Below are 24,087 nucleotides of genomic sequence, written 5' to 3'. Positions count from 1 at the left end.
AGCCTTACACGTTTTAAACTTTGATTATATAGTCAAAATTAGAAAGGTTGAGCAATTAAAGTATTTGCATTGGGATTCCTGCTTTACCTTCCACAAAACTCCATGTGCTCATATAAGACACAAGTAACACCAGGTCAGACTTTTACTATTAAATGGATGTTATTTATTTAGTATCTTACAGAAGTGTGCTTCTGTTTGAAATAACTCTTTCCAGCCAACTGCTGAGCTGTTCCTGTATACCCCACTCATAGGTATTTCTCTTAGATTATTTTGTCTCTGCTGATTTACAAATTATTTATTCTTCTGCAAGAAAATTTCTCTGTGCTTCTGAGGTAACTCAGATTGTATTATATGAAGCATGTAGGTTTTTTTGAAGAAAACGTTACAACCTTTGTAAGAAGTGGTTATGAGCACGTTCTGACATTTAAAGACAATTTTTTAAGAGTTGGTTGTATGTCAGAGTAGAAAACATAATCCATTCTGAAATCATTCATGGACCTTGAGAATATCCTTTTCAGGGGCAAAAAAAGAAGTTTCCCCGCCTCTACTTATATACCTAAACCCATGTAAGACCAAGCCTATAAAGCTTAAAAGGAGAAAACATTGCAACACTTCTAACGTGCTTAATTTTCTGGGAGAGTAGAAGGATGTACTTAAACTTGCATGTTAAGGAAAATGAAAGATCAGGGACTGTGTGTTTTTGTTTGGGTTTTTTTTTGTTGTTGTTGTTTGTTTGGGTTTTTTAATGTGATAAATTTACAAATTTGGATTTTTATAGCCAATTGGAACCTGAAAAGTCAATTTCTGTCTTGGGCCCACAAAAAGATTATGAAATTAATTCCTTTCTCAGGAAGACTAAACTTGATTGCCAAATATTTCTTACTCTTTACAGCACCTCAGGATATTTAGTGCTAAGAGAATCTTCTTGCTCATGGCTGGCTTCTCCCCTTTGTAATGGCATACATCTGCCTGTACTCGTCTCCCTCTTCTACACCAGCTAACCTCAGCAGATTTCACAAGGAATTGCTGATGATCATCTTCATTGGGAGAACTTTCCCTCTTCCTGGTTCAGGTCTCTTATTCACTCTCTGATGCAGATAATCTGAAGCTACAAATGGCAAGATGATAATTTATATAATAAATAGGTATTAAGTGAAAATGTAATTCCACATCATTCCAAAATTCTTCTGCCTTCATGTCCGTGTCCAGCTTTTGGATGCTTGCAAGTTTACTGCTCTGTTCTTTCTCTTCACTTCGGATTCACCATTGAACTGGTCTTTGGGTTGGCTTATCTTGTTTGTTGTGACTTTTTTAGTAAAATCAGCTTGATAAAGACAACATGCATCTGAGTTATCAGACAAGATGGTGTGTTTGTAAAAAGAGAAAGTAGCTCTGCCCCCAAATACACCTTCTGTTTTTCAGAGTCACTGAAGCATATTTGTGTTCCTTAAGATACCTCCCCAGGGATCTCGCAGAGGTCTGTGTGTTGCTCTCGTAGCATAGGATATGTCTAACAGGTGAGCCAGCACTGAGAAGGCATTGGTAGCTACACAAGGAAATAATCTAGGCCTTCATTAAACTGGGGATCTTTACAGCTGCTGGGAAGTGATTTTCACAGTCAAACTGAGAAGAGTACATCAGAATACAGGCATGGTATGGCTGATCAGTGATTCATCTGGAAGGCTGCAAGCAAATATCCCACATTCATGCTTTGTTCCATCTAAGGTCTGTTTCTCGCTGGGTGTAGATATACTTGATCTTTTTGGGGGTGTTTTAATTGATGAAGGGGAGTGAGGACATGACAACAGACATGCATCTTTAAAAAGGAAAAAAACACCACCCCACTTTTTTTTTTTTTTTTTTTTTTTTTTAAAGGAAATCCTAATTGTATAATTCGGGAATAATGAACAAATGAAGAGTCTTTCCATGCATTCGAGTTACATTGCTAACTATCATTTCAATAAGAATAACTGTGATATTGTAATACAGATTTTAAGACCAGCTAAGGTATATATTTTTTTTTTTTCTGCATGCATAAGCTAATCCCAACTGATTCAAAGAAGAGTCAAGTCCAAAATGTGACAAATGTTTCCTAATCATTATAGCCCACCAGTGGAATGTTTTCCTTTGGCCCGACTGCAGGTGTGGGCATATTCAAGTTAGAACCATACAACCATAGAACAGCTCAGGTTGGAAGGGACCTGGAAAGATCATCTGGTCCAACCTTTTGTGGGAAAGGAAGCCTAGATGAGTTTATCTGTCACCCTGTCCAGTCATATCGTGAAAACCTCCTGTGATGGGGAGACTACCACATCCCTGGGAAGGTTGTTGCAGTGATTGACACTTCTCGCTGTAAAAAATGTCTGGTTTGTATCAAGATGAAACTTCCTGGTGCAACTTGTACCCATTGCCATCTTGTCTTCTCCATGTTGCTCCAAGTTACTTTTTAATTTCTGCTTGCTCCTGTTCTGTTTGGCAGAAAAACATATGCACTAGCATTGGCAAGTAGTTTTTACCATACCAATTGCATAAATACTTACCACATTATATATGCCAGTTTTCTCTAAAGATACTTAAAAAGAATAACTAGAAGAGGTTTAAGGAAACTTTCTTTCTATTCACCTTGACCACCATTTTTACACCATAGTATGAATATTGAAAATTTAACTTTATGAAACAAGGTGCTGTTAAGATGCAAACTGCTTAGGTACATTTACCTGGAGAACACGCAAAAAAGAAGTGCTGCATCTCTCGCATTGCTTTCTGAACAGGTGCTGCAGTAAATCTTGCATTCGGTATAATGAGTTATAATGTTTAGTTATTCTAAAGGTATGGTACAATAACAGATTATTGTTGTTCATATCTGTGTAATAATTGAAACTCCCTGATCATACTTTCCATTTTACACATTGTCAGAACCTTGGACCATAATCTCGCTCTTTGATTGACAGTCGTGGCCAGGGAAAGAGCACTACTATTGTTTGTGACAGTCACATTTGTTCAACTTGATGCAGTTGAGAGTATTTGCATATTCTTAAGTATTTCTTCTGAGAGGGCCTAAATCCTTCTCAAGTGTTTGATGCATTTTTGAAATTCAGTCATAAGGTATCTACATGCACTAATAGTTCTGTATAATGTTGCTGTGCATAATCTGACAGATAAGGCTAGTTTTTTAAACAAGGTATTCTTTGGGGATGACATATTACATTCTGACTTATTCTACTGGGCGGAAATGTCAAGTACTTTGAAAAAAGATGCTTGAATGTTTTGATTGAATTAGTATTCTTTATTCAACACAAATTGTCAACTGCAGTAAAATGTAGTCTTATTGGAGGACGTTTTTCAAAAGACTTAACAGCAGGGCTTTTTTGTTACTGGAGCTTTATTACATATAATCATTCCTTTGCTGCTGATGCTGATATTAGATGGAATAAAAGAGTAGATTCTTAGATGCATTTTCGATTAATTTGGCTGAATTGTTAAACTGTGAACAACACCTTTCTCTTGAAATACAACTTAGGCTTTTGAAATACAGCTTAGGCTTTTATCTTTCTCTTTTCTTGCTTTTTATTTTTTCCTTGCAAAATTTTTATCAATATTTTTGGGACCATTGTCAACCTTAATTTCAGAAACCTGTCACTCTTGATAGTACATGTACAACACTAGTGAGAAGTACCATTGCTTTGAAAAATACTCAGGCATTATATCTGAGCGTTGAACACCGATAGTTAAAAATATTAACTTGATGGCCTCATACTATTACATAAAGAAATACATGCATAATTGAAACCTATGTCTTCCATAGGTTGGAAGTCCTAGTCTAGGACTATCCAAGTTTGGACAAAAGTAGTCCAGTTTGCTACCAGAAGGAATGGAGATATATTCCCATTTGCTTAAAGGGATATGTGCTGTGGAGCTACTACAACCTCAAGCCATTAAAGACCTAGGATCTTATATGGAAGACCACTAATCACAATGAATAGCCTTTTTTTTCCCATTGCACTAAGGAAGTGTTCAACCTTTAGTGTCTGACCTAGTTTAAGAAATGGGTTTCTGTCTCTAGAAAGGACCATAGCAATCCCTGCTGCCTGTGTACTTGAAAAAAGAATGATGCAGACTCAATATGCGTGGGTTTTGTTTTATGCATACACAGGTTTTAGTGTAACAGCACCTTCTATGTTACTTCTGTTTTTCCTTTGCTTTCAGGAATCTCCTTCTGGACGCAGAAAAGCGCTTGCCACCAGCAGCATCAACATGAAGCAATATGCAAGCCCCATGCCTACACAGACAGATGTCAAGTTAAAATTCAAGCCTCTGTCTAAGAAAGTGGTATCTGCCACACTACAGTTCTCTTTATCCTGTATTTTCCTGAGGGAAGGAAAAGCCACGTAAGTTGTTGGGGTTTTTTAACCAGATAGCCTGCTCTGTGTTGCTTTTCAAAAAATTCTTTGGATAAAGAGCTCTTTTTGTATAGAATGGCAGAATGTGAGAGTATCCTTCAGCATACCCATCATTCCTGCATACTTAGTTTCTTAGCTGAGTAAAAGTAATTTCTCACTCTGATTGTCTTGCGTTCTTCAGAGACAAACAGCTTGTCCTCTACCATTATAGACATTTTAAATAACAGCAGCTTAAAAATATCTACAGGTCTGAAATCAGCAGGAGTGTACGTTTGTGTGCATGCATGTGTTCATCCAACAATACCCTTAGCAGACTGCAAGGGAAATGTGGGAAGGAAAACTTACTTCTATTCATCTTCTATTTCATCTATTTATGTTTCACAAAGAATGAAAGCCAGTTGTAAGGTGAGAGAGGGTGAAGATTTTGGGTTGAACACAAGAACATCCTGTGAAAAAAGTTCAGCTGGGCACTGATTACCATTCCCCTTACTCACTTCGTTCTGTCCCTTATTTCAACAGCCTTTGGAGGGCAGAGGATACAGATATTTTGCAGATCCTATAACCTCTCCTGCAATTTCTGTCAGATTCAAGATGTCAGATGTTGACAACTTCATGTGGCTGGAGGACGGATCGTTTGTCACCCACCCTGTTTTGCTTTTCCTTTCTGTCTCTAGAATATGGGAATATGAGAATGGCAGAACAAAAAGAGGTAGATGGGGAAACTACTGCTCTAGTGGTTCTTTTACCTCTTTTAAAATTTCTTTTTCCCTCCAAAAGGCTAACAGTTTACTTCTAGCTTTCAATATTCTGAATGCAGTTGTAGACATTGCCCACTGCAATACAAATGCCCCAAAACCGTTGCATGAACAGCTTTCCAGACCGCCATGTTAAAGCATACATTTTGACACAAAAAGGCTTTTTGTCTGCATGCTTTGAAAGCCACAGATGCATTAATTACTGCTAATTTCTATTACTGTTTCCCTTCTCTGATTAACTATTGTGAACCACATTTTGATATACCATATAAGAATGATATTTGGAAGTATTTAGCTGTGGTTTAACATGGTATTGCAGCTGAAAATGTGCATGAAGAAGTCAGTATCTGATAACCTCTTAACTTTTTTAGAACAGCCAGCATCCATGAACTATACAGTAAATAGCTGCTAGGCTGGCTCTTAGCAGTTTTTGAGGCCATAATTTGTAAAAGCTGATCCATGTAGGATCATATATACCTTCTTCCCATTAAAATTGATAGGTTTCACGCTGAAGACTGTAAGTTAACAACAGGGCTTTAATATTGCCCTGAACCAGGGACAGGAAAAAAAAAAAGTTGCTGTTTTTGAAAGCATTGGTTTCCAGTATGTGTAAATAGTCTTATTAGTCAAAATGCAAGAGAGAATTCAGGTGTCAGGATACATGAACATGTGAGAAAAGGTAGCTAGGCCAAGGTTTGCTTACATCTCTTACAAACTGTTGTAGTTCCATAAAGTAAGATTCACTTTTAATTTAATTTATGCATTTTATAAAGAAAATACTGCAACCTGTTGCTATGCAGTACCAAAAATCAGCTTATTTCTAAAACACAGGAAAAAATATTATGAAGTATGAATACAGAAAGGGCAGCAAAAAGAAATAGTACTTTGGAGACCTTTTAATTTCTAAACTGTCTGCTAATGGCTCCTGGCTTTTTGTCTTCAGTGCATAAAAAAGCCTGCCCATCAATGCGGTTATACCATGCTATGTTTTTTTCCATGTGCTTAAAGAGTTAATTTAACCTGTTGGTTATTAAAACAGGAAGATGAAACCTTGAGGTTTCTGCATGAATGGAAAAGTCTTTGTGACTTCCTGATAGTTACTTATTTTATAATTATTATTATTAATACTTTTTATAGAAGTACTTAGTTGTCCTGTGTAACTGCGGGTTCTGCAGTGCTGATTACTTTGAACTCACATAGTAGGAAATGATTGCCCCAAAGAGTTTCTGATTTTAACAGTGTTAAATCACTGAGTTTAACCCCATGTTTTAAGTGTCTGTTGCTGTGCGTATTTGAGCAATGATTAGTATCTCATTTTTATTCCTATAAGTGGTACCTTTAAAATAATTTGTGTAGTTTTCTTGGCATTGTTAGGCACAAAATCTGTGCATCTGGTTTTATCATGATCAACTTCAAAGAAGATAGAATAATTCGGGTTGGAAGGGACCTGTAGATCTATCTAGTCCAGCCTCCTGCTTAAAGCAGTCAGCTGTGTGATCAGACTAGTTTGCTCTGGGCTTTATCCCACTGGGGCTTGAAAACCCCCAAGAATGGAGACTGTACCACCTCTCTGGGCAACCCACCCCACCACTTATCGATGTTGACTATTCCAACTTTTTTCTCACATCAGATCAGAACCTCTCTGGTTTCAGTCTCTGACCACTGTCTCATCCTCTTGCTTTGAACCACTGTCTTCTCAGCAATGCTGGCAGGCTGCTGTTAGGTCCTCCCAAAGCCATCTCTTCTCCAGGCTCAACAAGTCCATTTCCCTTGGCCTCTTTTCGTAGGGCAAGTGCTCCAGCCCCCAACCATCTCAATGGCCCTCTGCTGACCTTGCTCCAGTTTATCAACACCTTTTCCTGTACTGTGGTACCCAACACTGGACAAAGTACCCTAGATGCAGTCCAACAACTCCAAGTAAATGGGGTTCATGACTTCCCTCAGTCTACTACTTGTGGTCCTGTTTTAATATGTCTCAGGATGCTGTTTGCCTCCTTTGGCTGCCAGGGCATGATACCGGCTCTCCTTCAGGTTGCTCTCCACCAAGATCCCCAGACTGTTTCCAGCAGATGTGCTCCCTAGCCAGGCAATCCCCTGTCTTATTGTAAGGAACCAAAAAAAAAAAAAAAAAAAAAAAAAAAAAAAAAAAAGATTAATCCTATTGAAATGGTTTTAAAAGAGAAGAGGTAAGGCTGCTGTTGCTTCAAGAATGACATTATGTACTTAAAAAAATCTTGCGATTTTATGAAACGAATGTAGAACATCCATTTCTCTGAATCTTTGCCTGCTGTCATCTTTTCATCAAACATATATTTGATATGAAAGGTACAGCTATGTGAAAGATATATATATATATGCAATACAGTCAAATAAGAATTGAAATTCGCCATTGATATGCAATGGGTTTTTATATTGTTAATGAATTCAGATATTTAGAAAAGGGATTTTAATTTCTGTAACATGGTCAGGAGTGTGCTTGAACATAGTGATAGGTGTCACATGCACCATAGGGACAGTAGGTCTGACCAAGCACTTTCACTTTAAGCAAAGACAACCAGATAAGTGTTTACTAGCATTTCTGGGCTGGTTTAAAATTTTAAGCAGCAGTCATTAAATTGACTTTCAATGCAAGGCAGCACTGTTTTTATCCTTTAGAATTTTGTCAATAGAAAACTTTCCCTTCAGAAATTAATGAACACGAGTGTATTCATTTTGTTCTTTCACTACATTCAGGATTGGATCTGAGATCTGACACCTCCCTGAAGAAAAGAAAACATAAAAATATTTAAAGGATTTGTAATAATGTGGTAGTATCAGATGTGCTATTAACAGGTTGCATTTTAATGCCTGCTTTGAAATTTGTTATTTAGGGATGAAGACATGCAAAGCCTGGCTAGTTTGATGAGTATGAAACAAGCCGATATTGGAAATCTAGATGATTTTGAGGAAGACAATGAAGAAAATGAAGAAAACAGAGTGAATCAAGAGGAAAAGGCTGCAAAAATTACAGGTAGGTTTTGCCACAGGGATGGTAAAATATTGTTCCTTTGCTAATTGCCAGCTGCGTTCCATGGATTTTATCCTTATGCTATATTTGTATTTAACTTTAAAAAATATCCCAACCAAAACAAAATTTAGGATAGTTTGATTGAGGAGAGACCCATCCATAACTCAACAAATTTGTGAATTTAAGAGTATTGATTTGTGTGTGTGTGTCCTGTTTTTAGGAGAGCATGCACTAAATAGGTAGCAAGATGGAGGGAAAGGGTCAGTGAGCGAGAAGGCAAGAGGATGAGCTGAAGTGAAATAATGAAGATAGTCTGTGAGAATAAGTGCAAAATTAGTTGTGCCATGGGTAGGTGCTGAGGTTCTGCTCAATAACGTGGTAATTCCAGGCAGCATAGTTCTGCCTTTTGGTTGGGAGTGTCCTGTGGAAATGAAATCAGGAGGCCATTAAAGGACTTTAACAGAATTTGACAGTAAGGTTGTTTAAAGTGAGATAGTATAACCACATTTGAATTGCTAACGAAAATGCTTAGGGTATCTAGGATAGCTGAACTAATTGATGCAGGTCAGATCCAAGATGTGATGATGTTAAATTGTTGGTAGAGATCATTATGTAGTACTGCTCCAGATGATTTCTGAAGGAACTCTTAGTGTAAAAGAATCAGGAAAAAACAAATTAACTTCTAGTGCCAGCCTTCATGCCTGCCACTGCTCTTTAAAAATGTCTGCTGAAATAAAGGGATCCTTCTCTAAGGTGGGGAAGAGCATCCCAAGCAGAGAAGTGAATTGTCACATCTGTTCTTGAAAATCCAGAGGAATGTTGGTTCACTGTTATGAAACATTACTTTCAATCCTTCTTTTTGAGCTTTCATTGCAATCGAAAGGTTCAGCCTGGTGCAGTTATTACTTTAATGTTGTGAAAGGATGCAAATATGTTTTCTCCATGCTTTACATATCCAATTAAATGTTTTGTACCCTGACCAAATCTATACTTAAGCTGTATGTGTCTGGCACAGGGCAGGCAGATGGGAAAGTCCAGAATGAAGTATCTGAGATACACAGATATGTATTCTTGATCAGGGAGCAGAGGTATACCAGTCTGGTCACACTGAAAACACTCTACAAGGTCGTCTTCTCCTTTCCTAGTGTAACCAGAATAATGCAGGTGCAGGTCAGAACACCAAACAAACTAACATGTTCACCAGGCCATCCAATAATCACAGAGAAGAGGACACATAAAGTAGAGGCTATGTAAAGTCTCTATAAACTACTGTCTGGAAATTATTAAGGTATGCCTAGATACTGCATTGAGGACTGCTACAGAAAACCCATGTGCAGAAGGACAGCAGATCTTGCTCCTCAACTTTATTGATTTTGCAGCATTCAGCATCTAAACAAGCCAACAAATGGTTCCTGAACAAGCAAAAAGCTGATGTAGGTTAGACTAGTCTGTACACTATCCTTTGGCTATGTGGTGAACATCCCTGGAGATAGATGAGGAAGGGTGAGCTGTCTGATGTGCAACACAAGGTCCTAGCTCGAGTTGTTTTAGAGGCTTTTCAGCTTTTCCATCTGTTGTTGTAAAGGCCAAAATTGTCTGTTCTAAGCAAACATTACAATATCTACTTGAAAAGCAGAAGCAATAAATACTTCTGAACTACACTATATCTGCTCATTGTTCAGCCTGTTCTGATACTGTTTTCTAATGATACAAGATGGGAGGCTTGGTTTTTTTATAGATGCATCATTAAGGAAACCTGGGGGGGGAAAGGTCAGCCTTGGACTTTTTCTTCTTGTGTTGGCTACAACAGCCGAGTTGCTTCATTAGCCTGGCTAACTTTTCCTACGTTAGACAAGGAGAGGGATGAGAGGGATGTTGAAGGAGAATGAGTGTGCACATAGTTTCCGAAGCAAATGGGAGAACATAAAACATAGGACAGTAAGTAAACATGAATAAATAAAATGTAAAGGATCTATTTCAACATGTGTTCAAGACTGATTTCACTGGCAGTTGGAGTGACTCCTGCAATAAATATAATGAATGGGAAAAACTAAGAAAACACAAGGAGAAGAATTGAGGAACCAAGGGAGAAAGAGGTAGGAATTGTTGCAGAAAAATAGGAAGAAATATAGAAAGAAGGAAATGGAACAAAACTTATGTAGTGAAGTACTCTTTCTAAAATTTCTTTCAAAAATAATTGTGTTTTCTGAATCCCATAAAGTTAACTAAGGAAATTACATAACCCTTTTGAAAGCTTGCTGCTCCCAACATTTTCTCATCTGTTGCCACGTTAGGGTGTTGGCAGTGGAGTGAGCTGGAATGCCTTCACTGAGTCAGAGTCCCCTGCGGCAAATCACTTTGCCTTGGTGCGCCTGTTTTCCCAACTGTAAAATGGGGATACTGGCTATAACTACTTCACAGAAACGATGGGAGTATTATGTGGTTAATGTTTGTAAGCAAGCTTTGAAAAAGTAAAGTGCAAGTAGTAAAGCAGAGGGATTATTATCCTGCTTTTGACTCAAGGTCTTCTCACAAAAACGTTGGATGACTTGATGACTGAAATGCTGTCATTCTCAAGCCACAGCTGCAAGCGGTGCTGGAAATCTTTATCACAGACACTGTTCCTTTTTGCAGTGTACAAAAGTTAATTTTCTTTATTGGGCCCAAAGTTAGTTTTATAGATGAACAAATATATCCACCACTAGGAGATCAAGGGAGACCTGCTGAATGGGGCTCTAGATGGTGCAGGTGAGTTAGGAAATGCTACATCTCTTCCTTGATGTGTTGCCTAACTTTGGGTAAGTATCTGTGCCTCTGTTTCTTCAGCTATGAAATAAGTGGCGCAATACTGACCTACCTCAAAAGCACTGTGGAATTTGGTGTGGTCAGCATGGGAGCTGTTGCCATACAACTGACCTTAAGATCAGACTGAAAGATGTTTTCCATTCAAAGCGCTACTTTCCTCTAAAAAAAAATAATCTTCCTCCATCTTTGGCTTTTCCCCCTTCCTTCCCAGTATTTCTTGTTTAATTTTTTCATGTGTAAAAGCTGTATCTCCACCTAACTGTTCTGTTTTGTGTAAAGTTGAAAATTATGTTTGTAGCCATGAAATATGTTTCAAATATTTTTTCTACACTATTAATATAGATGAATTTAAACCTCCCAGAATTATCCTGTCATTAGTCTTCAGTTGAATACAAGGCATCCCAACATGCTTGAAGAACTGCGACTCATAAATGACAAACTTAGGGTAGTAATAAATACATTATTTCTTTTAATGTTTTAATTGATACTTAGAGCCTCATGCTGAAGTTGATAGTTGCCTCCTGTTCCATCTGCACAAGAGCACGGTGACTGTCCTGGGGTGCCACATGGACTCAGCAATATGCACATGTGCTACCTATTGCAGGAGTCTAAATCCCAGCATATTTCAAGAGCAGGCTTCTGGAGAGCAATATGCGTAACCCTTTCTTGCCATTTGCAAAACCATATGTCTTGTGTAAACTTCTGATACATTTACTCTTTTTTGTTTGTAGCACAAAGTGCTTTGTTTTAAGCACAAAGCTGCTTTAAAAAAAAAAAGAGCAAGAGAGAATGAAAAAACCCAGCCAAACCAGTGATTTATATGATGTACTTGTAGACCAAGCTAATGTAGGTTTGTAGATAATGAGATTTATAAAAGATAATATAGGACATAAATCTCCCAACCTACCATTTCCACACTCCAAAATATTACATAAACCATTTAATATTGTAATGAGAAACATTGTAGTGCATATGGGTGTTTAGGTTGGCAGATGGGACCAGGTGATTCAGACCACATCAAAGAATTCCCTCTTTTTAAAGCTCTGAACTTAATTTGTTATTTTCTGACAATAAAAACTGAATTGTAATTGTTTTGGGTTTTTTTCACATGCTGGCATAATGAATTGTAAATCATGTCAGCATCTCAGCCTGTTTTAAACTAGTAATTCATTTGTACTAGTGTTTATAAGGTCAACTCTGTTTTATTTGAGTACAGCAAGGTATTTTCCATTGTGTATCTTAAGTCTTAAAAATTCCCAGAAGATAGTATTATATTCAGATGTATAAGGTGTACGTATGATTTTATACTGAGAAAGTTAAGAGTTTGGGGGCAGTTTTAGTCTTATTTTTTAGAACTATAGTCTTGTTTGTTGGAACTAAAAATAAGGAAGTAAGAATGGTGAAATTAACTCTGTGTAGATAGATATAAATGTAATTCCATCTAAGTAGATTTTTGCTTTAAGGTCAAGAACAGTTAGGAGATGCGGTTAAGAGGAATTCTGCTGTGGCTTTGTCATTGTCAGCATAGATTATGTCCAATAGGTATTGGCAGAATAGATCATTTCACTTGGTAATTTGCAGATTGGCATATCTTTGCAAAGCAGTTTAAATTTGGAAAAGAAGCTTCTAACCACATGACTGAAATATTTTCAGGTTCTGGACTCTGCTTTTGACTTCAGGTTCTTTATGCTGTCTGTGAAGGCATGACATTAAGACATTGTGTCTGTGTCAACTGGTGAAGATGTTGCCCCATTAAAAAGCATGAGTTCCCCATGCTGGGAAGGTCTGGGTTGCTGTGGGCACCAACATGAGTTGGGACAGTCACAATTTTCACCTCAGTCCAATACCTTACTCCTTGTAACTACTTCATAGACCGAATATTACTGTATGAGTCAGTGTCAAACGTTTGCCTTCCCAAACAAAAGCCGTATGAGAAAAAGCCAAATTCAAAACAGCAGCAAACTAAAAGCATTACAAAGAAGTGACTTCTTGTGTACACAAGAAATTGAAGTTTAAAGGAAATCCAAGAATGATTGGCATGAGAAAGGTGCAGTAAAGGCATCTGCATAACTTTAATTTCACTGGTGACACCAGGAGACATCATCCATTTATTTCATTGGGAAAAGATGGGAGATGAAAAAACCTGTCAGAGGGGCAATAATATTCAACAAGCAGGATCCTCTCTCCTGCACAGGTTTCTCCTGCCTGTTTGTGAGCTGGAAGGATGAGGAAGGCTGTCCCCTCTCTACCAAAACCTATGTTTGAGGTCTTTCAGAGATGCCCCAGGATCAGTCACCATTACTACAGAAACTGCATTTGTCAAATACTGTGGATGGGACTAGTTCAGGGCGGGATCACAGAGGAATTTTTCTCCGTGGGCAAGAAGCCACTAAGACCTAGTTGGTTTTTGTTTCTTTCCTTACAGAATTATGGGGGTATCAACATCTTGACTTGAATTAAACATTAATACTTTTTAAAAATTATGAGTTCATGGCAATTCAGAGCTCTCCACTGTGGACAGAAGGTGAAGTAGGGATTTTATCAAACAGTAAGGTGTTAATTGCACAGCTTTACAGTGGCAAATTCAACCAATATATACATTCAGTATGCATTCTCATAGCACAATACTAATCATATCTTTTAGAACTATTAGATAAATTCAACTTGTCTTAGGTCAGAATTTAATGATAACTGATTCTAAGTGTTAAATAATCAGCCTGTGTGTGTATAAATAAATAAAATGCATAAAATGCATGTGTATGTATTAGTTTTCTGTAGCCTTAAGGGTTTGGGAGGGAGGTAAATTGTTCTGGGGCTGTTTTGTCTTGATTGACAATGTTTTAAAATTCAGGTTTACTTCATGAGCAGGAAAAGTCTTTAAATTATATCTAGTACATCTAAGTTTTGAACTGATGTGTGTACTTGTCCTCATAAAACTAATTGCTGTTGCTGACACCAGAAATCCGGCAAGGTTTTATTTATGTCTGTTAACTGGGTTTCTTGTTAATGTATCACTGAAGCACCTACACAGGTGCTTTCCTGTAGGTATATCATTGTAAGGACTCATTCTAAATGTATTTTCTTAATTAACTCTCAGTGTCTTTTCTTTTACCCTCTCTCTCCCTCACTCTCTTTCTAGAAACACTGTTCGACTTCTGTTTCATTAAATGCCCTTGCCTTACATTTGTCTTGACTGGCTTCTATTTACAGAAATTGTAAACCAGTTGAATGCTCTGAGCAGCTTAGATGAAGATCAAGATGGCTACATAAAGCAAGCAAATATGCCTTCAGCTAAATCAGCCAGTTCCTCTGAAGGTCTATGAGCTTTCCTCCTTTCTTTCTGTTTCTTATTGTCTGTATTTACTGTGAACTGTTACCTTTTGACTCCTGCTTGCATTCAGCTGTCAGTTTTATCTCTGTGCTTTCACCCAGCATGACTCTCAGTAATTTGTAGTGCGTCCAACAGGTAACAACACGATAGAGAAAGAACCTATCTCCTCTACATTTCCGTTGTCATCAGATAATGAAAAAGAAAGAAAAAACCATTACATCCCCCCCCCCCCCAAAAAAAACCCCCAGACCCCAAGCCTAAAACATTAGTTGTGCAATCAGTAATACTTGACCTCTCTAACATGACAAAAAGTCTCCTCCCTGGTTTTACGTGCACATTACATCCAAAAATTAATATTTCTTGCTGATAGTTAACAGGTTTGTGAACAACCAAAAAGAAATTATTGTATTTAGCTTGTTAGATGTTCTGCAACATTTATTAATGAAGATAATAGAAGACTTTCTTAGTAGTCATTTCTGTTACATAATGTTATGATCAGCGAATAGAAGTTTCATTCATTTCACTTCTTTTTTTTCTCCTTTGGTGTACTTACTGAAGTGCATTAGCTTAGTTGTACAGTTCATGTCATGCCTTGGTGTAGTGTTTTGAGGGACTGTTAATACAGGGGGTTTTTTGAGCTTGAAATATGTTAGATGAACAGTTTGTATCTGTATTAAAACAATATTCCACTTGTTTGTAGAGCTTATCAATAAGCTTAATTTTCTGGATGAAGAGGAGCAAGACCTGGCCAATTCTAGTACAAACCCTTTTGGTGATCCTGACACCGCAGAACTAAATCCATTTGGAGACCCTGATGTAGAAGGTAATAATTTGTTTTACATAATTCATGGCTAATTGTAAATGCTTAATAAAAGATTATTATTTTTTTTTGTAGGGCTACAAATAAAAAATGTTATTTTGATTAAATACAATTATTCCATGCAGTACTGAGGTAGCAACAGCAGTGATCCAGTTGCCACTGGAAAATGGATTTATCATTTGACTTGCATCCTTTTGTGTATTTGCCACTGTGGGCTACCAGCTAAGAGTTGAACCAGAGACTTTTAGACCTATCAGGTGTGTTACTAGTACTCACCTCGTGGTACAAATAAGCAACACATACTGTCAAGTGTCTTTGTTCCATGTGGCTGCTGGTTTATATCAGAACTTCACTGCAGTCTTTGCTGCATGACAGCTATTCTTGGTTAGCACTGATTTTCATTATTATAATTTAATTGTATCTCTTTCTTTTTTTTCTTTTTTTTTTCTTTTTTTTTCTTTTTTTTCTTTTATGGCTTCCTCAGTTAAGCCTTCTGGCATCATGCCTTGCACCATGTGGTAGGTGTTAATCCACTTTCCAGATGGACGTGCCCATTCTTGTTCTGTTTGACTGAGAATTACAACCCTTGTAAGTTTTTAATCTGATAAGACTTCAGCCATAAGGCCAGAAAGGAACACCAAGACAGCAGGTATCTCTGCTGTCCTCAACTCCATGTCCAGATATGCAGCCTCCCATCTGCTGCGATGAAAAAAACCCAACAGTGTATGACTTCCTTAGTTTGCAGCTGCTTGAAATGCCATCCATAGTTAATTCCCAAATTTGAAGCTGTACTCAACCTTTCCTGTTCAAAGCTCCAAGACTTTTCTTCCCACAGAAAATATCAAGGAGCATTTGCCACCTTTGACAAAACCGCAGGAGCCACTCTGTAATTGTGGTGGAGAACAACCACACTGAGCAGGAGCAGCCCAGGGTACAGCCATGGGATTTCTAATGCCAGATCTAATGAGGATGCATTTCTGAGCTCCAGTTTCCACCTGTGGTTACTCTCTTTCTCTGGTCAAGCTAAATGTTTACTCACAACATGGGTTTTCTGCCTTCAGAGTCCACAGAGGCCAATGTGGGTGGTGGTCAAAGTCCTGTCATACTTTGGCTGTGGTGTAGTCTCACAGCTTGTATTTCTCAAACTGGGACGTTGCGCATCTTCTGTATTTGGCCATTGAAGCCATAGAGCCACTGTCCTGGGCCCTTTCTCCCTCCTACAAAGTTGTCAGGTGTTTCTAGAGCTGCAGAAGTGAGTTGTTTCAGCTTTGCAGATACCAATATGAATGGATTAGGTCCTGGTGTCTGGATCCTTGGCTGGGTTTCCTGTCTGTTCCTTGGCTGTGAATTCCCTTAGGATCACGGAAGGAAGCAGAATAACCAGGGATATAAAACACCTATTCTCATCCAGTTGTCCATACACAACTGCTCTAAGACACTCAGTCTATATTCCTTTCTTCCTTCTCTGTTCTAGAAAGAAGAGCTCCCTTCTCCCTGGAGAAAGCTGTACAAGTCCCACCCTCCCTAAACTGCTGTCTTCCAAACCCAGCTTTTCTCTTCTTTCCAGAGAGAACCTGTTCTGGCAGAAAGCAGCAGGTGTTCTGACCACAAAATAGAGGGACTAAGAGTCGGTTCCTTCTCATCTTGGGGACGGGGAGATATACACTGGTGGTGCTTCTTAGTGCTGGAGTAGCTTGACACCTCATGTCAAGTTCACTATGAGCAGCCTGCATCCAAGACGCCATACTGCTTACATTCCAGAAGACTCCCAATATATGTGGGGCATGTTTTTTCAGTTGATTCTGGTCCCTGTGGTGGCATCTAGCCTTTACTGCCATCTTCAGTCACAGTCATGGACACTTCTCCATTCTTCTGGGTCTGTTCTGTGTACTTGGACAGTCTCAGGGCTTAGACTCTTGGGTCCCCAAAGAAGTCCTATCTACACAGCTGTGGGCAACAATGCTGAGTTGTTGGGTGTGTGTGTACGAAATATTCCTCCCACACAGTCAACGTACAACAACATGACAGTGATTTTGATAAACAGGGTGTCACTAGATTCTTCCTACTGTGTCATAAGGTGTTTTTTATTTGGGAGGGATGGAACTTCTGTCAGGCTCATGTGACAGCAGTATGTCTTCCTGGAGCACTGAAGCAAGTGGAAGATCCGAGGTGTTTCAGGCTAACAGACCAAGAGTAGGACATCTGGTGTGGCATTTTTAAAGCTTTTACTTTATGATTAGTGGCTCCCCAGGGATTCTTCTAGTTACCTCAGACACCTCTGAGAAGTGCTGGCTCTTCCACTCCAGAGCTGTCTTGTCCCTGTAAGGGGCACTGGTTGTGTTCATCTTCCCTTGCTTGGCCTTCTTGACTCCAGCTGTCTTCCTCCAGAGAAAGTTGAGGAGGAAAAAATGGTGCCAAGACAAATTAGATATAAGACAGTTCCTGTCTTCAGCAACAGCAGGAATCTGCCATGTTTGTCTATGGCTAATTGGATCAGTGTCTCTACATGGGAGCACCTAGACCATACCAGTTTGGGGAAACTTCCCTTTCTTTTGGACTACATTTTGAAGGTCCACAATATTGCAGCTGTTCTCACTCTGTTGACCTGCCGCAGAAGGCTGCCCTGTTTGGTTCCTATTTGGCTGCAGGTATATTCATGGTTGAGGACATTTCTTCTACTTTGAGACCTCAATGGAACTTTCATTGCTGCTGTCTCTTTTTTAGGAAGGTCTTTGAGACTATGCCCACTTGTGTGCTTTTGCATCCTTAAGTGAATGTGACCTTTTTGGTGGCCACCCCAGGAGCTTGGGAGAATGACAGATGTTCAGGAGTTTAAGGCAGACTTTCTCCTACAGGGCTAAAGAGTCACATTACCTGTTTCACTTGTCTTGTGATCTGCTTAAATCAAGAGATTAAACTTTAATGCGTGCATAATACTACATGTTAGTCTGCTTTATCTTTATATCTGGACAAGGCAAAGTCTTGAATTTAGACTTTGTGAAAGTTCAGACTCTTTCCATAGAATTTGATACTTAATTTCCCCAAGATGTACAGAGCAGCCATATGGAGCCTCCTTTCCTGAGTACTTTGCCATCAGACACTAGGAGGCACGATGTGCCATTTGGCAGAGATATTCCAGGGATATTCCTATCAAGCCTGTAAACCTGTGTGCTTAGTGAGAGAGTGGTTAGTTATCCAGGATATGAATATGTATGCATTGACAGTCACTCAAGGAGAAAGGAGGATTACTTGCCAGTAGATACTTGTTTCCTAGAGAGATACTTCTTTTGCCTCTTCACAAACCAGATACTTTCCCTCTATCTTCCTAATCCCCTAACCCTGGAAATGCGGGATGGAGAGAAACTAAAGGCATGAGTGCTCCCAGCATCCATGTGCACGCTGTGGGTATGGTGCATGGCAGAGGGTCACCAGCAAGCTATCTCTGGATGCTGCTGTGGTTTAAAAAGTCCTTAGTGTGAATGATCGTACACATAGTGGAGTGAATGTGCATATGAACAACTCAACGGCAAAAAAAATCTTCAGCTGTGTTTCTTGGTTGACACATCAAGGTGAGGCGTATTCCCTCTGTATCTAGTAGGTCAGCTAGACATTAGAAATCTGGAAAATCAAAAATAATCTCTTTGAACAGTATATCTCTACAGCTTTATACTAGACAATATGTAGATGATTGTATGAGGACTGCCTTTTGGATTGTCTCCTAGTCACATTACAACAGAACTCTAAAATCAGTTAATTTTTGTGCAAAATATTTTACTTGAGGAAGTCAACATATACAACAAATGTAAATAGAAAACAACACACTTTCAGTGCTCCAGATGTTGTTTTAACTAGGTGGGGAATGCAGATTTTGAAGATGCATATAACCAATACAAGTTTACTGCAACACACCTGAGACATGAGGGTAACTATTTGCTGGCACTGCCTCCCCCTTTCATTTAAAACAGCCTTTACTTTACCAATGTGTTTCTTTACTTTGTATGTAGACTTCTGAGCTCCCTGCAGCATGTTACACTGGAAAGGAAAACAGTGCTACAATGCAGTACCAAACCCCAGAATCCTCCTATGATAGTCCTAAGGAGAGCAGTACAAGAACCAATATAGAGGAAAACAATTACTCTGTCCCTTCTACTTACATTTCTTAATGCGATACAATGTGTTGCTAGTGTGAGTATTAATAAAAGTAATAGAAAATCATCAGTGCCTTATAGGGTTGCCAGTCATTATGCTTTCTAGAAGTACTGGAAAGTTACATTTTTATTCTGTGCTGTTTGTTACGCTGCTCACATCACCGTTGTGACTGTGTGCCTGCCAGTAGTGCAGTAAATGGCATAACTGAATATCTTTCACATATGGCTTGTTCTTTCATCCTCTGCCAAGGGGAAAGTGGTATGTGTAATGTTTTGGTGGGGGTTTTGTTTAGTTTTGAGGGATATGTCACAATATGTTTGTGTTACAAAAGGCAAGTGGGTTGAAGGGCAAGGTGATTTTTTGAGATCCTCTGGGAACTAAAAGGCTGATTGTGCAGATAGGTAGTGCCAGAGTGATTACTATCACAAGCAGTCTTTCTCAGTGGAGTTAGGGCAAGTAATGTTTCCAGAATCTGGCACAAGAGCAGCTGGTGCTTCTGCTGTAGTAATACTTCTACCTCTCCTCTTGTTACTCCTACCCCTGTGGCTTTATTACTTAACCATGCAAAATTATTGTGTGTTTGACCCTTGGAGTACCAAACTGTTAGCATCTTTTTCTTCTTTTCTTTTTTTTAAAGATTAGTGTAGACAACTGCAATTAAAAATATTAGTTCCTGTAGAGACTAGAGTCCTGTGTTTTCAGCTGTGATTATGATTAGGCGAAAGCAGGGGAATCTGCGTTGACTCCTTAGTGTAAAATAAGCTTGAAGAGGGAAATAAGCGCCTTTTAAGCTGTTCTATGTTCAGCCCCTCAAAAGGTACTTCTGAACATCATTAGGTCCTTGAGAAAATATAAGGGTCTTTGTTACAGAGAAGAGTGGCTGTGGCTTTAAGAGCAGTGTTATTGAGTCACCATCCTAGCAATTTAATTTGTTATAGAGAGGCTCATGAAGTGATGAACATCATTTGACATAAAAGGTGGTCCTAAAGGGTTTCAGAGACCCTATGGGAGATAGTCTGGTTGGGTTGAGGTGGGGCCCCTTGTGGGGACCCTCTCTCCTGTGGAGACATTGAAGGAAGCAGCGGAGGGGGGGATATAGTATCCTGGATGACAGGAGGAGAGAGAATGAGCAGCCAAATTAAGTGGGTTCTAGTTGAGCTCCTACAAAATTCTGCCTGTAAAAGTGTATTCAAAATGATATTTTTAGAAGCTTTTTTAATTTTAGTCTGTGTGTAGGATTTTGTGAAATCTTTTCATTAATAATAAGCCAGAGGTTTCTGAACGCTGATCTGCGATGCTGCGCATATAAGGCCAAACCTGTAGTTACTGTTTAGCTAATGAACAAGAGAAAGAATTTTGTCCTAGTTAGCATTACAGCACTTGATCCATAGTGTTGAAATAGAAAGAATTGCAAAAACCACTTGCATTGCCCCTTAAAATCTATCAGATTTAAACAAGCATTTTTAAATTGTCATTTCCAGGAGACACAAAAACAAATTAAAAATAAAAGCTTACAGTATAGTTTTAAGAGGTTGCTTCCTTAAATGTTTTTAAGTCAGGAAATATTACTGACATTCCTTCTAGTAATATTTGTTTGAATACTGCTTGTGAGTTATCAGCAAGTTTTGCTCAGATATGATAATGTGTATTTATCAACAGATTCATGTGCAGGTGCAGTGATCCATCATATGGAGTTACAGAAGCAGGTATTCATAGTTGTGCACTCTCTTGATAAAATATTTTAAGATTTGAGCAAAGTCTAAAGCAGCAAAAATTTTGGTTAAAACACTCTCAATAAGTTGCACAATTTGAACAAGACATACATCAGTCATTTTTCTGCATTTCATTAGGTTACTTCTGCTTTTTATATGAAACTGTCTTTTGAGGGAAGATCTCAAAAGCATTTCTGCTTGGCCTAGTTCATCAAATCACTAAACGTGTGGGTAACATTTGAGTAGTATTCTGACTATCATGAGCTTCAAGTCACGCATATCTATGCAGTAAGGGTGGGATTTGGCTTGCCTGATTTCAGACATTAACAGTTTGAACATATACCTGTAAGCTTTGACTGTAAAGGTGTCTAGCTCAACTGCAAATACTCACACTGAGGACATCTCTGGGCCAGCAGGGTGAAACTTTTGCTTGCCATTACCACCTGCACTGGACAGTAGAGTGATATTAGTAAGCCAATGTAGAACCTCTTTTCCAGTTTTACCTTAAAATAAATGAAAAAATACATTTAAAATGTTGGGCTCTGCTCTGATGTATTTCATCTATAATACTGTCAAAGGATTCTTGCTTGATTTGATCATATTTGTGTTTTTAAGAATTTCTGCCTTGAATTATTACTTTTCCCTTGTTAGTTAAACTGTAGACCTTCAATATTATTTTACTTTGGCTTTCTCTGAAACATCTTTCTTATAAGGATGAAGACTTATGAACAAATCACCACAGATAAACTTGGGTGTGAGCTTAATATGCATCACGTACTGTGCAGTAACTACCCTTTCTCCCAGGAGAAGTGCCCCGTAGTTTACTTCCTTTTATTAAAGGATAAGCATGTTGTATTTACTCGGGGATAGGAATGAATACATACACTACAGCTGGCATACTGCAAATACACACCCTGATTTATCTTGCAGTAGTTTGTCTATATGCCCATCTCCTAAGGCACAACTGAAATGTTGCTTTATGATATTCAGGTGAGGCTTAACCAGTTTAAACAGTAACAGAACCTCTTTTTTAGGTTTAGCTATGACTATTATTGCAACCCTGATTATTTGATTATTTTTATTTTTTTTTTACTGGTAGTCACAAGGATTTTGATTAATTAGTTCTTTTTAGAACACATTTTGGTAGTTTAAAGACTGACCATTAAGCATAATAATAACTTGTGATCTCACTTTACCTTCATCTCATCCCATTTCAGTGTAGTGTCTGATTTACACTTATTCTCAGTCTCCTTTTTGACTTGAAACAGTGATAGCTGTATTCTGAATTTGAAGTTACATATAAGAACTTATGAAATATGTAAGAGATAGGTGTAAGTACTGTATACTTTGCATCTTTAATGCCAAGTTGGACCAGGTTGCTGAGGAAATAAGAAACTGCAAACCTCACTTGGAATTAAATAAAATTTTTAATGTAACTTTCTGAATAATCACCATAGGAAAAATCCCATGGGCACAAGCACTGTGCATAGCTGTAAGTCTGTCTAGTTAAAACCTGCAGTATTGTCTGGCAACGTACAATTTTATTTTGTTTCACCTAACTGAGCTCATCTTCAATCTCAAATGAGTGATTTATCTCCTGAAAGTCCACACTGGGCTTAAGTAAGATTTTGATTATTTTTTCCCTGTTATTCCAGTCAAACCCGTTTGGTTTCTACTTTCTGACCATAGAGCAAATAATCCATCACTTCAGAAACAGACCCTTAGAAATAGTATAGAACACAATATGATAACATAGTCTTTGAGGTTCAAATGTGAAGAACCAAGAAGAAGAAGAGCACTAGAAATGTGAGGTTCTTCCTAAAATGAAGTCTAATCTTTCCAGTCCCTGGTAGGTCTCAATTGTTCTGAGAAGGACTAAAGCCTTTCCTGCTCTGAGACTTTGCCCTGGTCTTAGTCCAAGCGTAGATAGGCAAAAATGCTACCTGCACCTGGGGACCATATTCCTGTCCAACTAGGAGTGGCTCTTGTTCAAACTGTGGATTATAGTCAGTCACACTATGTGGCGTAGTGCTTTCTATTACTGGAGACAGTAATGGCTGGAGACAGGGAGAACTGGAAGTTTACTGGCAGAGTAGAGAACACTTAGATATTTTTTTTTTTTTAGCAATTCATCAGGATTAGCAACTTCAGTACATCATCCATCCAAGACCAAGCAACTAGAGTATTGTTTCTTTCACTGCCCCTTCCCTTTGTATAGTTGTGTGACTAGTGATTTTCTCTTAAGTATTTAGTGACAAACACACTTGGAACTCCACCTTTTTCAGAGCCTTGCTACAAGTAATATTTAAGGTTTTTCTTTTAAAGCTAGAAGGTATGTTTTGTTCAATTTGGTAACCAAAAATCTGAAAAAGAAACACTTTTTGTTAAGAATAATGTGGGAGTGGTTACTCAAAATCAAGTTTTGATAACACTACAATTGAAGTTCCTATTTGCGTAGATTTTGAAAGTACATCATATCCAATATTGAATTAAACTTCTGATCATTTGATGCTGCAGGAAGAGTAAGATTAACATTACTATGTGTCTTTGTAAGAAATGTTGCATTGCTGTATGGGGATTTGTATTATTCAATATCCAGCAACCATTCACTTCTTTGTAATATTCTTTCTGTAGTGTCTGTTACTCTAAAGAATCGCATAGGGCTCCAGGTTGCTAATAACTTTTTGTTGTACAGTCTAAATAATACATGAGTAATTTCATTATCTGTCTCCTTAGGGTTAATTTAAATTCATTTTTACTGTGAGACTATGTATTGTTACCAGGTATGTTTTGAAATGTAATTACTGGTCATACCTAATAAACTGATTTTTAGTTCAGCAATTTTAAGAAATGAAAAGACTACGTGCTTACTATCACCACTTTAATATCCAGTAAAAGTAATTTTATTATAAAATACAGGATATCTTTTTCTTTATTTAAAGCTTAAATAAATAATTAAGAACATTTTGTTAGGATACAAATTGGCTAATAGCTTGGGAAAATGTTTTAAAATTTGTTGTGATACCATTTATATGACAAATAAGAAAACTAATAACTAATTAGGTTGAAAGAGCTTTAGTAAGTGAGAAATGAAACCTATTCAATATA

General features: G+C 38.1%; 1 protein-coding gene across 10 annotated transcripts in view; it reads left to right on the top strand.

Moving 5' to 3' along the window:
- Positions 1-24,087, top strand: part of EHBP1 (EH domain binding protein 1) — a 226,635-nt gene that overhangs the window by 85,266 nt on the left and 117,282 nt on the right. For 7 of the 10 annotated variants that reach the window (XM_049799735.1, XM_049799734.1, XM_049799733.1 and 4 more), the window contains exons 6-9: positions 4,207-4,388; positions 8,026-8,165; positions 14,178-14,282; positions 14,999-15,121. In XM_049799735.1, the coding sequence (XP_049655692.1) occupies positions 4,207-4,388; positions 8,026-8,165; positions 14,178-14,282; positions 14,999-15,121 (550 nt within the window). The remainder of the gene's footprint in view (positions 1-4,206; positions 4,389-8,025; positions 8,166-14,177; positions 14,283-14,998; positions 15,122-24,087) is intronic. The other 3 variants (XM_049799736.1, XM_049799732.1, XM_049799731.1) reach the window with 1 other exon arrangement.

The sequence above is a fragment of the Accipiter gentilis genome, chromosome 5 (assembly GCF_929443795.1).
Source record: "Accipiter gentilis chromosome 5, bAccGen1.1, whole genome shotgun sequence".
Classification (NCBI taxonomy): Eukaryota; Metazoa; Chordata; class Aves; order Accipitriformes; family Accipitridae; genus Astur; species Astur gentilis.
This window is presented reverse-complemented; position numbering and strand designations above follow the sequence as displayed.